The following is a 17,767-nucleotide window of genomic DNA, read 5'->3' on the forward strand; positions in this document are numbered from 1 at the left end:
CGTCTTCAATTCAGTGTATAAATATTGGACTAATGGCTAGTATGAAAAAACGCTAGTCAGCATTTGACTTAATGATAAATTGTATATGCTGACAAAGTCATTATATCGACCTTAGAACTTACAAAAGGATGACGTTAAACAAGACTGCTGATATTCTTGTTTTATCAACCTGTATGTCAATAATGTACCTTGTTTAAGAAATTGTTAATACGTAGAGCATGCTCTTCCGTATCGAATCAATTGAGATATATAAACTCCGTATACAGGTGATGAAAGAATATTGCTGCATAAGTAAGACAAAGTTAAAGTAATCAGGTTTATCATTATCATACCATTATTGTCTTTATCAAGTAAAATATCCAAATATGAAACAGATGTGTCAGACTCTTTGGAATCTTTAATCTCAAGCTCAACAGGATATATCGTATCTACATAGGAATGGAAATTACTATTATTAATTGACAGTAAGTCGTCGATATATCTAAATGTCGAGTTGAAGGCCTCAGCAAGTGTTTTCTTCTTTTCACGTATAAGATTTTGCAAAAATTGCAATTCCAATTGCAATTGGTACCCATATGGATTATAGATGTTTGAAAGACCTGGTCCCAAAAACCACATATATATTTACATGTATTAAATTCTTGGTTATGTCTTGAAATATAGGCGATATTTGGGCGAGGGTAAGAAACGTGATAGAGGGCAAGGCTTGCCGAGTCTTCTTACGTTTTTTACCCGAGCTCAAATATCTCGTATTTCAAGGCAGTTATTATGTACGAGGGTTGTCCCAAAAAGTCGTAGACAATGTTAATAATTTTTTAAACATGCAGCCAATACTTACCAAATTTTGCATATACTTAATATAGTCAATGTTCTTTAAAATTATGAATTTTTGAATACATATCTTTCATATTAAAAATATTAGGACGATTTATATGAAGGCCAATAAGGCCTGTCGGCGCACGGACAAAATTCGGAATAATTTACGCATATAACTATTACATCTGCTTTTATTTCTTTAGTAGTATGTAATGCATTGAACTCAAATCTAAATCACTGAAACCAGGATAAAATAATATTTTGTCAAAATGTTATATAAATATCGTAGAAACAGACAATTGGTGTCATGATTTTCATAGTATCGTTGAAATTGAATATGATGAAAATGATGTCGTCAAACGCGTAGTCGGCGCACGGAGATGTAATAAATTGTGTTGGATGTATTTAATATACATCAGAGACGTGGAAAAAGAATACAGAAGTGACATTACACACCAGATTTTGATAAAGAAGTTATTTTTTAAATTGCACGATATTCAATGAGTTTTTCCTCTGTACCGAAAATAGTTAATTACGGCATGTAAGAAATAGAGTACTATTTGATAAAAGCAGACAAGTGGGGATAAGCTGGACCGCAAACGACGTCAAACAATGTGTATTCTCTACTGCCTATAATGTAAGACGATCTTTCGACTAAATTTGGACTGAATTTTGAATCTGCTTTTTAAAAAAAAGTTTTAAAAAATAACAAACGGAGAGTAGCGAATTTAAATATGTCCCTTTATCAAGAGTGGTCTATCATTTAAAAATTTAATTAAATATATGTTCTTACCCGCGAGTGAAGCAGACAAAGAGATCATGACGTTATAAGAGACGTAATTTACGCTTGCTTTCGTGCGCTGGTGTACACTTATATTCTTTCTTTATTTTTCATAATTTTCTTATAAGATGTGATATCCTCATGAAACTTGAAGTGCATGATCATGAAATGTTACTCTTTGCTATGACAAGGAAAGAAGTTTCATAAAGCAAAGAGAAACAAAACTGTTTTCCCCGTCTACGACTATTTGGGACAACCCTCGTATTTTGTTTATCCTGCAACATATTCCTTACATTTGAACGTCCAAAACTAGATATTTTCGACAGATTTAGGCACGTCACTGCAGTTGAAACAATGCCGACATGGCGTAAACATTGCAATATCCATGATGTCACAACGCTTTAAGAAAGTCGGAATACATGCATGAGGCTTTATTAGGAGAGAGACCGGATAGAGCTTTGGTTTACATATAAGGTGACCTTTATTAGGTCGATGCAAGAGGTTGTTGCAGGAAAAATTGTCAATACGTAATATCGCGAGTACCTCGCAGTTATCTAACTTACCCTTTTGCAGTCGAGAAAGCTCAAATTTTGCGAGATTACTGGGGCACATGGCATTTGTTTACAGTAATGACAATCAAATGATTTGAAAAGTGTTTGCAAAATTAACAATGTATTACCAAGAATTGAACTCCAAATAGTAGATTGTCAAATAAGGAAAGTCTGTATTTTTTTATCAGTTTTAGAATGTGACGATTTTTAATGAAAGTTGAATGAGAAGAGCACGCTTAGTTAAAAAAATCGTTAAAAACCTAACATTTTAAAATTAGCTCCTCTGAAAAATTAATTAGGCTGGTTCAGCGATTGTTTAGCAATGTATTTCACCAGGATTTTTTACTTATCTATCCTTATAAATTCTTCAATGATCGATCTTGCGTTGTATTCAATAGCACACTGTCCCCATCAAACAGATATTTCGTACCTCCATCGCGAAATAGTACCGATAAGTAAAGTAATGTCGATATCAAGTATTAGAAACTCGAACATCTTTTTGATGTCAAATTCAGAGTAATTGTGTGTGCAATCAGAATTAGTTTTAACCAAATAATTTATCGTGGGGAATGGTTGTGTATAATGTTGAAAAGTTGCAACGGATAAATAACTAATAAAACATTTGCAAGGACTTTCAATGTTTGCAGCCGTCGCGATAAACATTTCCTGAGGGTTTCTTTTAACTTTGCTCGCATTTTGCTACTAATGCAAATCCGTTTGTTATAGACTTTATTATGAGGTTTTTTTAATCTTCAATGAATATTTTGAAAGCTTTATACGAACAAATGATATGAGAAGGGACGTACGTTTTATTGCTCCGCCTCCTTTAAACATATCATAAACAGTATTCAAGTTATTCATCGTTTATAAATTCACGTGAAACACTTTAAGGAGTATCTGCTCTTTTAAGCTAAAGTATTTTTATGTATATAAAATCATATTTACTGTTTCTTTAATCAATGACGACATATATTTGGGTCTTGTGTATGATAACTAGAATTATTTTTTATTATGGCTATGGTTTGTGTTTAATTATCTTATTCTTAATGTTGAATTAGTTGAAGATATTGTGCTGTCTCTAGAATTCTCAGTATAAAGTTTTTTCCATGTAGACGATCTTTCTGGAAATAAAACTGCTACACAGATATCAACATACTCATGCTATGGGTGCTATGATGGATCATACAGTGCAGAAATGGCTGTCGACAATAACCTTACGACATGCACTAGGAATAGAAATCCACGGGGGAATGAATGGTGGATGGTTGATCTCCAGGAGATACAATCCATATATGCCATTAAGTTTGTCTTTAGAGAATATGGCGAGACTTTCCGTATGTAATGATAAAATGAAAAAGATATTTTGAACAGACAGTTCTCAAAATTGTTTAACCAATGCTTTACTCTAAATTCTGTTTTTAAGGACAACGACAACAAGAACGTTTATCAGGATACTCCATTTATGTGTCAAAATCAGCGGAAATAAAAAGTGGGGAACTGTGCTTCAGACATAATGGAACATATTTACCATCATTAATAGCAGAATATATATGCCCCACGTTCGGACGATATGTCCAGTTTGTAAATAACGATACGTACATAGAACTGTGCAATTTCGTTGTCTTAGGTAAGTGAAATTTTATAGATTGAAATGCTATAAGAGTAATATTTGTAAAGAGTTATCACTACGTTTATGTTTGATATTCAAAGAACAAGATTCACTCATGTCCTTCTTTGGCCCTGTGAATTTCTGAAAAACTGAAACTGCTTAATTTTAGGTAACAATGCATCAATATAATTTAAAACATCATACAATCAATCATGCAATAAAATTTAAAAAAAATTGTTAAAAGAGAGTTTGAAAAAAGTATTTGAGCGTCTGTAGGGCTCATTTCTTTTACGAGAATTCAGTTTTCATTCGTTTTCAGAAACAATTAACACAATTTCTTTTATCAATATTCTTAAAAATTGATTTAAAGAATGGATGGACTTAACTGGCCAGAAAAAATGCCGTAAATTTAAGTTTCAGAAAATGTTAAACTCCCGATATCTTAACCGTGTATTCATGGTACGGATGTGAATTTTAAACGCTATTTTAGAGGTAAACCAAATAAATATCGAAGGCATGGTGCCTGAAGATTTCTTGAATATCAATAGATAATCAGGGTCACGCGTTTTTCATTGTCTGAATACATAGTCAGCACATGTTTGTCGGCTGTTCTTAAGAAAACTGTAGTTGTATATTGAACAAAATAATGTTATATTAAAAGGAGAAGAGCCGACAAATGTGTGCTCACACTTAATTTAACAAAAAACATGTTCGAAAGAAACTTCTGCCTTCCATTGTTATGTTTTCGATTGACCTGTTTAAATATTACAATTCATCACGTGATATCCACCTGCGAGTGTACTCGTGAAAACAGTTACATTGTATTCTTCAACCTGACCTCGATCTAAATTATGTCTTTGAGCGTGTTTTGTTGCCGTTTTCAGAATTTGGCAAAATAAATATTGTTTTAATTTTGCGTGTCATCACATTTTTAAAATAATGACATCGCTGTAATATGCTTAACACGTATTCGAATTTATGGATAGAGAGAGAGGGATAAAGAGAGAGATGTCAACAATGACGCCGATCGATAGCCCCGCCTCCTATAAATATTGATTGTGTGAAATAAAAACCAGTCCGGGTACATGTCGCATTCCTGAAGACGATACTCATGTATCGTTGTTTCAGTTTTGATACATGTCAACATGGCATTGTTTTTGTACAAATGATCCACCTAATATAACCAAGTATATATAGCTCTTTCCATTGCTCGTAATATATTTGGGATTCACTTCATTTACAGCTTGGTTTAGGAGTCGCAAAAAGATCCAAAACAGGGGCCTGTTTCACAAACATTTCCTAAGATATGTCGTAAGACATAACTTAAGATATGCCTTTAAGTTATAACTTAGGAAGTTCCTAAGATTTGCCACAGCTGTTTCACGAAGCAATCTTAACTTAACTTTATCCTAGGACATTTCATAAGCTGTGAATAGCTGTGTGTATATAATAACCCACATAACTACAAATCCTTAACATGTATTGTAAGAGTAGTTTGAGTAGTCTTTAGTTTAAGGTAGCTTATTTCAATTAGTTTGAAAAAAATAGTCTGAAAGGGGGAGAGGTGTGGATCGGGGGGGGGGGGGGGGGTTGTGGTAAGGATTTCTTTTACTTTCATATAAAATGGACAAAAGTGTGATTAAACTGACCTACTCAATTATTTTCCTTGACAAGTTGCCCGATGGAACTTAGTACACCCTCACCTCCATACCACATACGATATACATGCATGTATTTTTTTTAATTATTCTTAAAGTAGGCGTTTGCTTAATACAAGGTAACGTTCCTAGTAAACCTTATCGAACACGGCAATCGTTAGATATATATTTTTTTCTTCATGAATGGGTGCGTTTTCTTTGTCTGATCTTCGTTAGTAGTCCGTGCTTCGTTTAAAGCTTTCTCGCTCACAAAATAACAATGTCTCGACAGAAGAGGAACCCCAATTTTACGAATGCTGAAATAACTATTCTTATAGAAGAAGTAGAAAGAAGAAAAGATGTTCTTTTCTCCAAGCACAATTCCACCGTGACTAATCAAGCCAAAAAGGGGGAATGGGACCATATTTGTTCTAAAGTGAATTCGGTCAATACAAGTTACATTAGGTCAGCAGAGGAACTAAAGAAAAAGTGGAGTGCCATTTGCAGCGAAGGTAAAAAGAAATTCGCAAAAATTAAAAGGGAACAGAGAAAAACTGGAGGTGGTCTTTTGCCGGCAGACTGTACTACAACCCCACTAGAGGAAAAAATACAATCAATTTTGGGTGAGACATCTACATCCGGAGTTGAGGGGGGCATGGACACTCTTGTACAAAGTGAACGAGGTTGGTGTCCACTAATACTAGTATTACATACGCATATCAAATCTTTTTTAAATTCTAAAAATGATTGGGGCACTTGTCCATAATTTGTTAGTTATTAACAAGTTGTGGCGTGTTTATTCTAGCATCTTTTTTGCCAATTCTTTCAGTCATATTTGTATTTTTCCTCATGTTTATTAATATCCTTGTAAGGGATATATTCAAATATGGGCATGTGTAACTTTTTTCTTATATGGTTAATTTGTTTAGCATTCTAAAAAATGCCCATTTACAACAAAAAGTTTGTTTTTATACTTGCAAAAAACATAGCAGAGTAGACTCATGGATGGAGAAATAAATTATTAATTCTAAAAATGATTGTTATTTACTTCAGATTAAACACATACATTCACACACCTTCCCTCACCAGGCGCGGATCCAGAAATTTTTCAAAGGGGGGGTTGAAGGCGAAAACAGTTAAAGCGTACGTTGTACACATACATAAAGTTAAATAACTCAATAGAATATCGTTACAGGGTCGAGTATGGTTTTTGAAAGTGGGACGTTGATCAATCTGGGAAAAAGTACTTGTATACATTACCAGAAAGTTTTTGAAAAAGAAAGGAAAATAAATCTCCGAACCTGAAAATCCTATTTTATAAAGGGATGGGGTTTTATTTTGTTTTTACAACCGAATTTCTTTATATATTACAACATTAGCCTTTCACCTTACATTTTCTATAGTAAACACACAACAAAAAAATTGGAACTTTCTTATTTCTCTTTCTTTTTTGCAAATCCAAAGGGGGTGGGGGGGGGGGGGGGGGGGGGGGGGTTGGGTTGCAACCCCCGTAACGTAACCCCCCCCCTCTGGATCAGCCACTGCTCACCTACAAACACATCCTCACACACACACACATCCTAACATTGATATATATACAACGTATATAATTTATTTATCATAATATTTATAACTTTTATTTTATTTTAAAGATGAGTCGAATGAAGTGGAAAGAAAAGGGGGTATCCTTACAGAAAGTGTATCAACGGACCAATCATTGGAAGTATCTACGGCTACAACAACAGTTACTGCTACATGTAGTGAAACTAGCAAACCTACATCAACATGCATTAATGGTAAACTCATCATTTCAATCTGTATACTTGAGTCATCATCGCCTTTAAAACTGATCAATCACTGCACTGAAAATAATGATTTGTTTAGTTCTAAAAAAATGACATTCAAAAGATAGAAATAGCTCCCTGAGAAATACAGACCCCTTTAAAGATTGCAATGAAAGACATGTATCTGAAGAGAAAAAGAATTTTCCTGACTTTTTTTTAAAAATTATTTTCTTTCTATGTCTGACATATCTTAGAGTTCATGTACATCCCAACCTGGAAAATAATCCTGCGCCTGTCTTTACTTATACATTTACTAATCTTCAAATGTGTAACATATTTTTATTCGTTCATTCTTTTTTACTTGTAGCACCAACTAGGAAGAGAAAACAGGACCTGCAATCACCATCACTTGAATTAGTTAAAATTGAAAAAGAAAGACTGGAAATAGAGAAAAAGAGAATGGAGCTTGAAGCAGAAAGACTGGCAGTTGAGCAGAAACGGCTTAGTATAGAGCAGGGGAGACTGCAAATTGAGCAAGAAAAACATAATATTAAACTTTGTCAGTTGGGCATTATTTCTAATGCCACAGTAACACCTATCCAATAAATAAATTTTGTAGATGTTATAAATGTTTTATATTTCATATTACACTCATTTATACACAAAAGTATTTTATTCTTCAGTACATGTCATTCATTAGTACATGTGCATACATTTTCTAAAATCTAGCTTCAATCAACTGTCTCCTATTGTCATTTCCATCATTTAGGGTTCCACGATATACACAGTCATTACCGTCATTAATAACAGGCCTGCCTTGTGCTTCTGGGACTCTGTTTTCAACACAAATGTTGTGCAAAACTGCAGTCGCCACTATGATGTTGCAGGTTCTTTTGGGTGAAAACTGTAAAGTACCACCAGAAGTGTCCATGCAGCGAAAGCGCATTTTCCACACTCCGAAACACCTTTCAATTACATTTCTCGTTTTTATGTGTGCTGTGTTATAGGCATTCTCCTTGGGTGTAGTTGGGTTCATAACAGGTGTAAGTAGAAATGATCTAAGTGGATATCCACTGTCACCTAAAAGCCAACCTCTTGGGATGTTCTTGTTTTCAAAAAGTTGACAAAGGGTGGAATTGTTCAATACAAACGAATCATGTGATGATCCAGGCCACTTTGCTACTATATTAATGAATTTCAGTTTTGCATCACATACAGCCATAGTGTTTATAGAGTGGTAATTTTTTCTATTCACAAAGACGTGCTCTTCAAATGATGGGGACTTTATTCCCACATGTGTACCATCTATTGCGCCTATAACATTAGGGAAGCCACAAATTCTTGAAAAATCATACATTCTATTTGTAATTTCATTCTCATCAATGGACATTTTTATATATCTTGGACTTATTTTGACCAATGATTGAGACACATCTCTGACAATTCTTGAAATGCTCGACTTACTTATTCCATGTAAGTCGGCAGTTACTGTTTGAAAGTTACCAGTAGCAAAGAAACGTAATGCAGCCATAAGCTGCAGGGATGGTGGAAGTGCATGAGACCTTAGTGTAGGCCTTGTGATGTCATTTTGTATCATTTGACAGATGTCCAATATCAAATGACGAGGCAGTCTAAACTTTGAAATTATCTCACGGTCATCCATATAGTCCAAAGGATTGTTTCTATCCCTAAACAACCTCTCTCTCCGTAACAGTCTCCGTTCGTTTATTATTAAATATGCAGCCGCCATATTTAGTTTCTTCCTAAGTCATCGATTTACCTGTCCTAAAATTACGACATAACTTAGGAATATCCTAAGATAAGACGAGGTTAGTGAAACGGATAAGTAATGAACTTTGGAAAAAGTTCTTTCCTAAGATAGAACTTAGTCCTAAGTAGGCTTTGTGAAACGGGCCCCAGGGCGTTAAGTCCACCCATTCTTTCATTTATAAAAACAATTTGTTATAGTAATTCTAGTAAAAATGGCATGTTGTTAGAAGGTATGAGGAAATCTTATAGGTTTTTTAAAGATATTTTTAGATAAGTTTTAAGACATATTATGAAAATTTCAAATTAACATCGAAAGAAAAAAATTCAATTAAACCAAACAAGTACCTGTAGTAGTTGGAAAGAAATGAACCTAGCTCTTTCTGAGACTAAATTACATAATTTTCATCTATATAGTAAATAACTGTGTTAAAGAGAGCCGTTTCTAGTAATAATTCTTGTCTTTAAAAAAAGTTAAAAGATCACAATTGATTCCTTTTACAATGTTATATATAGAATATTAACTTTTCTGAAAGAATTGGTGGACTTAACTGGCCAGAAAAAATGCCGTAAATTTCAGTTTCATAAAATCTTTATTTTTTTCCATCATATAAACCCACGATATCTTAACCGTGTATTCATGGTACGGAGGTGAATTTAAAACGATCTTTTCGAAGTAAACTAAATAAATATCGAAGGCATGGTGCCTGAAGATTTCTTGAATATCAATAGATAATCAGGGTCACGCGTTTTTCATCGTCTGAATACATAGTCAGCGCATGTTTGTCGGCTGTTCTTACGAAAACTGTAGTTGTATATTCAACAAAATAATGTTATATTCAAAGGAGAAGTGCCGACAAAAAACGTGTTCAAAATAAACTTCTCGCTCCCATTGTTATGACTGCGATTGACCTGTTAAATATTACAATTCATCACGTGATGTCCACCTGCGAGTGTACTCGAGAAAACAGTTACATTGTATTCTTCAACCTGACCTCGATGTAAATCGTGTCTTTGAGCGTGTTTTGTTGCCGTTTTCAGAATTTAGCAAATTAAATATTGTTTTAATTTTGCGTGTCATCACATTTTTAAAATAATTTCATATTGACATCGCTGTAATATGTTAAACACGTATTCGAATTTTTGGAGAGAGAAGGATAGAGAGAGAGATGTCAACAATGACGCCGATCGATAGCCCCGCCTCCTATAAATATTGATTGTGTGACATAAAAACCACTCCGGGTACATGTCGAATTCCGGAAGACGACACTCGTGTATCGTTGCTTCAATGTTGATACATGAAAAAAGGGCATTGTTTTTCGATAATGTTCCATCTAATTTAACCAAGTATATGTAGCTCTTTCCATTGCTCGTAATATATTTGGGATTCACGTCATTTTCAGCTTTGTAGAGGAGTCGCAAAAAGATCCAAAATAGGGCGTTAAGTCCACCCATTCTTTGATAATACAAATGACAATGATAATCATGAGGAGTAATTTATAATTTAACGATGAATGAAAATGTTAAACATATATGTCATGCATGCTCATAGTTTTGGAATAAAACTATTTACTATTTTGCATTAACAAATATCATTTTACATTTTCATAAAAAAATTGATAACAAAAAAATGTTACTCATCTTACTTTGTTTCATTATATGTATATTGTGCATTAATTGACTGCAAATCTTATGCAGTTTTGTATGTTATTTAAAAAGTACTGAAACAATCATATTAAATAGGGGCTTGTGTTTGTTATATCATGGTAAAGTACGGTCTTCTAAAACATCATTTGTGGAATCAGTGTAACGAAGGAGTAAGCATCCATTGTATATTCGTCGCGTTTGATAAGTGTGGAAGGACAGACGACATAGTAAAAATATAGTTGAATGCATTTCATGTTTATAAATAAATCTGCATTGTATATTACACAGGTTGTCAAAGAGGTCACTACGGTGCAAATTGTAATCTTTCGTGTCCTGAACATTGTAAAAGCAACCAATGTTTTGTCACAATGGGACATGTTCTGGATGTGACACCGGCTGGACTGGATTTTCGTGCAATCAAGGTAGGACATGTTCAGGCTCCCCGAAGAATAGATTTCATTCAAAACATGTTATTACATTTCAAGCTCAGGTTTTGGTTTGATTCACTATAAAGACAATTTAAATGAAGGGAAATCTTAATTTTTAGCAGAATATTTTAACATGGCCTAAGGTGGAATGCCACACCAACCTTTTTATTTTATAGATCTTTGAGTCATTCTTTTTATCATGTTTATACAATGGTTTCAGCATTGAAAGGCCGATAGTATGTCTTAATTATTTTATAATAATTTTTTGTTTTCGAGTTAAAAGTTTGCTGTAAATGAATGCATCAAATGAATATCTAATAAAATATGTAAAGAAAGCCTGGTTAGACTTTTTACTTTTTTTTTATAAAAAATTATTTATGAAAATAATACACTTCATTTGTAGATATTTTTTAAACCTATGGTTAAAAACATCATAACCTAGTCACAACTAAGGACAACATATTTGTCAATAATATTTTAAAAAGAAATTGAAACGAAATTGAGAAATGTTAGAGAAATTAATTTTTTTAATATTTGGACCTAACCCAATCAAAATTAAACTGACCCCGATCAAAATTAACACAAATTAACAGACTGGACAACCCATTACCTAACGGGGGCTTTAAAACTTGCTCTGACAGATGTCTTCTTTGTAAGCACATCACTGAGACAGACAGTTTTAAAAGCCCTGTTACAGGCCGCACTACAAAATACTAGGGACTTTGTCCTGTCATACTGACAACTGCATTTATCTCATCAGTTGCAAAGTTGGCTCCAAACAGTATATTGGTGAAACAGGAGATCTCCGCAGGAGAGTCAATAACCACCGTTCCACCATTAGGACCAAAAAACTCAATGAACCCGTTGGGGAACATTTCAACCTTGAGAGTTACAAATGGGAGGACATGACAGTAGTGGTTTCTCTTATAATGTTGCAACTATTGAATATACTTTAAATCATGATTTAGATATTCTGGACAAGTGGTCTTCCAAATGGCTTATGAAATTTAACCCATCTAAAACGAAAGTATTATTCTTTACATTAAAATCCAATTGTTATCTCCCAAAATTACAATTTCAACGATGTAATCTAGAATACATAACCTCTCATAAGCATTTGGGATTACTTTTGAGCCAAAATCTTAATTGGTCTGATCATATAGACAATATAGTTAAACAGGCTTACCAAAGATTAGGTCTTTTAAAAAAGCTGAAATACAATATCGGTAGAAAAACTTTATCTAAAATGTACATTACATTCATTAGACGGCTACTTGAATATTGCTCTATAGTTTGGGACGGGTGTTCTTTACAAGATGTTGAACGATTAGAAATGGTGCAGCTTTATGCTGCAAGAATTATTACAGGGTTACCAATTATCGCTTCAAGAGATGCATTATATTTAGAAACAGGATGGGAACCTCTTGCAGATAGGCGAAAAGTAGCAAAACTAAATACTATGTACAAGGTACATCACAACTTAGTACCCGATTATTTAAAAAGTATTTTTCCCGCAACAAGACGTAATGAATCAAAGTACGATACACGCAATAGAGAGGACTACACTATTCCTAGATGTAGACTTGAAATATTCAAGAAATCTTTTGTTCCTGATACAATAAACTAATGGAATAGTCTGAGTATCACCACTAGAAACAGCATATCTGTTAGCAGCTTTAAAAATAACATACATAAAAAAAAACAGCAGAACCCCTTCTTATTTCTCCCATGGTAATAGACGACTTAATATCATACATACTAAACTACGACACAATTGCATTTTAAATTATGATCTTTATAGAAGAAACATTATCGAGAGTCCTAACTGTTCATGTGGTACACCAGAAGACCCATATCATTTTTTCTTTGTCTGCAATAAGTACCAATATGCTAGAGAAAAGCTATTCAGAGATTTACTGTGTCTTACGAAACCAAATATCAAATTGAACATTATTGATTGTCATTTACTTCTGTGGGGAGATGAGTCACAAAATGTAGAAATCAATAAATATATTTTTCAGTCAGTTCATAAATTTATAAGAGATTCTGGTAGATTTAATTAATTATTACTGCCTAACACTTACACTCTATATATCTATATAATTATATATTTATCATAATTATGTAACAAATGTATGTTTCAATTTAACAAACTTGTTTGTACATCAATATTCCTTTTCACTTATTTTCCCTATGTATATATATATTGACAGTTGTATGGTGAGAACCTAGTAAGTTGTTAAAACTTGTGTTCAAACCATTTGTATAGTATTTATACAATAAAATATGTTCAAACAAAAAAAAACAACAAAGTAGTGGTGATTGACCATAACCAAAGATGGACAGACGCTCAGAGAAAAAGCAAAGAAAAGTTTTGGATGCACAGATTGAAGTCATTCCGCCCTAATTGTATTAACAAACTGAAAGACTTCACCAGAATGAACGTAAACTAGACCAATTCCTGATGATACTAAACAAGATTTTTCTCTCAATTTAGTGTAAACTCTATCTAAAGTTGTTAATTTGCGTCACAAACCCTCGAACAACCCACATAACTATGTGTTGCTAACGCCTTTGTTAATTATTTTTTTCCCGATAATAAGTCTTAAAATATTTCAAAATGTATAATAGATCATAATTCATATGTTAAAATATCCCTGCTATATTATTTTTCTTTGATTATTCTTTATCAAGTATAGTTACGCCATTTTGAGAGAATGAAACAATGTATGATTTAATGATTGTCGTAATTAATTAGCATAATTAATTCGTTCAATTATGTAAATCGCACTCACCCGAGTATACCCGATAGCCCGGACGTATTTCATAGCGGTCCGGATTTCTTTCTTTAATATTGTTCTTAAAAATTTCCAATTCAACATGTAACTAAGTTTGTAAATACATAGTGTTTAGTAGTAGTGCTATTTGTTTTGGTTTCTCTTTTTCCTTAGTTCTAATGACTTTTTAACTTTTTTCTTTGTCCCGAGGAAGGGACAGAGCGTCCCGAAAATTTGACAATTTTTATTGTTCGTGTCGTTGCTCATTCTCATGCTCTCTCTCTCTCTCTCTCTCTCTCTCTCTCTCTCTCTCTCTCTCTCTCTATATATATATATATATATATATATATATATATTTAAGACAATAAGCACACGGTGGGTGTGGCCGGTCGACAGGGGATGCTTCCTCCTCTATGGCAACTGATCCCACCTCTGATGTTATATATATATAACATGTATATATATATATATATATATATATATATATATATATATATATATATATATATATATATATATATATATATATATATATATATATATATATATATATATATATATATATATATATATATATATATATATATATATATATATAAAGCACTATAAATCCAAAAACACTGTATATCCTATATGTCGGATCTACCAAGTAGATACAAGGTCACGGATGGAAATTTATATAAAGCACTAAATATGACCAACGACACGAACAATAAAAATTGTCAAATTTTCGGGACGCCCTGTCCCTTTCTCAGGACAAAGAAAAAAGTTAAAAAGTCATAAGAACAAAGGAAAAAGAAAACAAAAACAACTAGCACAACTACTAAACTACTTAACACTAGATATTTACATACTTAATTACATGTTGAATTGGAAATTTCTAAGAACACTAATAAAGAAAGAAAGAAATCCGGACCGCTATGAAATGCGTCCGGTCTATCGGGTATACTCGGGTGAAATGCGATTTACATAATTGAACGAATTAATTATGCTAATTAATTACGACAATCAGTAAATCGTACATTGTTTCATTCTCTCAAAATGGAGTAACTTTACTTAATAAAGAATAATGAAAGAAAAATCATATAGTAGGGATACTTAAACATACGAATTGTGATAAATTATAAATTTTGAAATATTTAAGGACTTATTATCGGGAAAAAAATAATTAACAAAGGCGTAAGCAATACAAAGTTATGTGGGTTGTTCGAGAGTTGGTGACGCTAATTAACTGTAGAGTTTACACTAAATTGAGAGAATAATCTTATTTAGTATGATCAGAAATTGGGTCTAGTTTACGTTCATTCTGGTGAAGTCGTTCAATTTGTTAATAGCATTAGGGCGGAATGACTTCAATCTGTGCATCCAGAACTTTTCTTTGCTTTTCCTCTGAGCATCTATCCATCTTGGGTTATGGTCAATCACCACTACTGTCATGTCCTCCCATTTGTGACCCTCAAGGTTGAAATGTTCTCCAACGGGTTCATTGAGTTTTTTGGTCCTAATGGTCGAACGGTGGTTATTGACTCTCCTGCGGAGATCTCCTGTTTCACCAATATACTGTTTGGAGCAAACTTTGCAACTGATGAGATAAATGCAGTTGTCAGTATGACAGAACAAATTCCCTAGTATTTTGTAGCTGCGGCCTGTAACAGGGCTGTTAAAACTGTCTGTGTCAGTGCTGTGCTTACAAAGAAGACATCTCCTGTCAGAGCAAGTTTTAAAGGCCCCGTTAGGTAACGGGTTGTCCAGTCTGGTTCTTACTACCATGTCCTTTAGATTCCTTGGGCGTCTGTATGCAGCCAATGGGGGTTCCTTAAAGACCTCTGCCATTCGTTTGTTTGAATGGAGAATTGGTAGGTTCTTTTGAAGGATACCGCTAAGGTTCTTAAGGACGGGATGGTATGTGGTTACCAGAGGGACCCTGTCGCTATTGTCTTTTTCCGTGTAGCGTAATAGGTTTTTCCTGTCATGTTCCGCCACCTCATCAATAGCTGTACGGTGCGGGCATTGTAGCCTCTTTTGCATAAGTGGGACTTAAGAAGACCACTTTGCTCCTGATATAAGGCAGGGGACGAACAGATGCGTCGAATTCTGGTGGCTAGACCCTTAGGCACTCCCTTAAATGTGTGTGGGGGATGACAGCTAATAGGCATAAGATATAGGTGGGAGTCTGTGGGTTTGGTGTGGAGACTGAATTCGATTTCACCATCAATCAGGGTAGATGTAGTATCTAGGAATACGTTTTTCGAATTAGATACGTCTACTGTAAATTTGATCGACTGATGAAAGGTGTTGGCAAACGTAATGAATGCGTCGAGGCTCTCGCGACTTTCCACCCACTTCATCTCTATATCGTCAATGAAACGCAACCAGCTATGGGGCCTAAATGGTGCTTGAAGTAACAAGTTGCGTTCCAGTCTGCCCATGAAGACATTGGCACAAGACGGTGCCATTTTCGTACCCATAGCAGTGCCATTAACCTGCAGGTAATGTTTTCCATTAAACATGAAGTTGTTGAACTTGAGAACATGTTCAAGGAGCTTAGCAAGGGACTCGGTAGAAGGAATTTGTATGGATCTACTATCCCAGACTTCTCTACAGGCTTCGATACCCTCATCGTGCGGAATATTGGTGTACAAAGATTTGACGTCCATAGTCACGAGGAGGGTATGATCTGGGAGGCCAGTGGTCTTCTTAAGTCCCACTTATGCAAAAGAGGCTACAATGCCCGCACCGTACAAACAGCTATTGATGAGATGGCGGAACATGACAGGCAATACCTATTACGCTACAAGGAAAAAGACAATAGCGACAGGGTCCCTCTGGTAACCACATACCATCCCGTCCTTAAGAATCTTAGCGGTATCCTTCAAAAGAACCTACCAATTCTCCATTCAAACAAACGAATGGCAGAGGTCTTTAAGGAACCCCCATTGGCTGCATACAGACGCCCAAGGAATCTAAAGGACATGGTAGTAAGAACCAGACTGGACAACCCATTACCTAACGGGGGCTTTAAAACTTGCTCTGACAGGAGATGTCTTCTTTGTAAGCACAGCACTGACACAGACAGTTTTAACAGCCCTGTTACAGGCCGCAGCTACAAAATACTAGGGAATTTGTCCTGTCATACTGACAACTGCATTTATCTCATCAGTTGCAAAGTTTGCTCCAAACAGTATATTGGTGAAACAGGAGATCTCCGCAGGAGAGTCAATAACCACCGTTCGACCATTAGGACCAAAAAACTCAATGAACCCGTTGGAGAACATTTCAGCCTTGAGGGTCACAAATGGGAGGACATGACAGTAGTGGTGATTGACCATAACCCAAAATGGATAGATGCTCAGAGGAAAAGCAAAGAAAAGTTCTGGATGCACAGATTGAAGTCATTCCGCCCTAATGCTATTAACAAATTGAACGACTTCACCAGAATGAACGTAAACTAGACCCAATTCTTGATCATACTAAACAAGATTATTCTCTCAATTTAGTGTAAACTCTACAGTTAATTAGCGTCACCAACTCTCGAACAACCCACATAACTTTGTATTGCTTACGCCTTTGTTAATTATTTTTTTCCCGATAATAAGTCCTTAAATATTTCAAAATTTATAATTTATCACAATTCATATGTTTAAATATCCCTACTATATGATTTTTCTTTCATTATTCTTTATTAAGTAAAGTTACTCCATTTTGAGAGAATGAAACAATGTATGATTTACTGATTGTCGTAATTAATTAGCATAATTAATTCGTTCAATTATGTAAATCGCATTTCACCCGAGTATACCCGATAGACCGGACGCATTTCATAGCGGTCCGGATTTCTTTCTTTCTTTATTAGTGTTCTTAAAAATTTCCAATTTAACATGTAATTAAGTATGTAAATATCTAGTGTTAAGTAGTTTAGTAGTAGTGCTAGTTGTTTTTGTTTTCTTTTTCCTTTGTTCTTATGACTTTT

The 17,767-nt window shown here is 34.3% G+C and overlaps 2 protein-coding genes across 2 annotated transcripts; one reads left to right on the forward strand and one right to left on the reverse strand.

Annotated features, from left to right (window-relative positions):
* Positions 1 to 5,674: 5,674 nt before the first annotated feature.
* Positions 5,675 to 7,784, forward strand: LOC134252215 (myb/SANT-like DNA-binding domain-containing protein 4). Its single transcript, XM_062734635.1, has 3 exons — positions 5,675 to 6,077; positions 7,047 to 7,190; positions 7,546 to 7,784. Exons 1-3 carry the CDS (start codon positions 5,675 to 5,677, stop codon positions 7,782 to 7,784), a joined length of 786 nt encoding a protein of 261 aa, XP_062590619.1.
* A 112-nt stretch (positions 7,785 to 7,896) lies between these two features.
* On the reverse strand, positions 7,897 to 8,928 carry LOC134252216 (putative nuclease HARBI1). The gene is made up of 2 exons (XM_062734636.1): positions 8,643 to 8,928; positions 7,897 to 8,492 (listed from the first exon to the last, which is right to left on the reverse strand). Exons 1-2 carry the CDS (start codon positions 8,926 to 8,928, stop codon positions 7,897 to 7,899), a joined length of 882 nt encoding a protein of 293 aa, XP_062590620.1.
* Between the last annotated feature and the right edge of the window lie 8,839 nt (positions 8,929 to 17,767).

This window comes from Saccostrea cucullata, unplaced genomic scaffold, assembly GCF_032062105.1.
Source record: "Saccostrea cucullata isolate Sc308-1 unplaced genomic scaffold, CSIRO_AGI_Scuc_v1 ctg4375, whole genome shotgun sequence".
In the NCBI taxonomy this organism is placed as follows: Eukaryota; Metazoa; Mollusca; class Bivalvia; order Ostreida; family Ostreidae; genus Saccostrea; species Saccostrea cuccullata.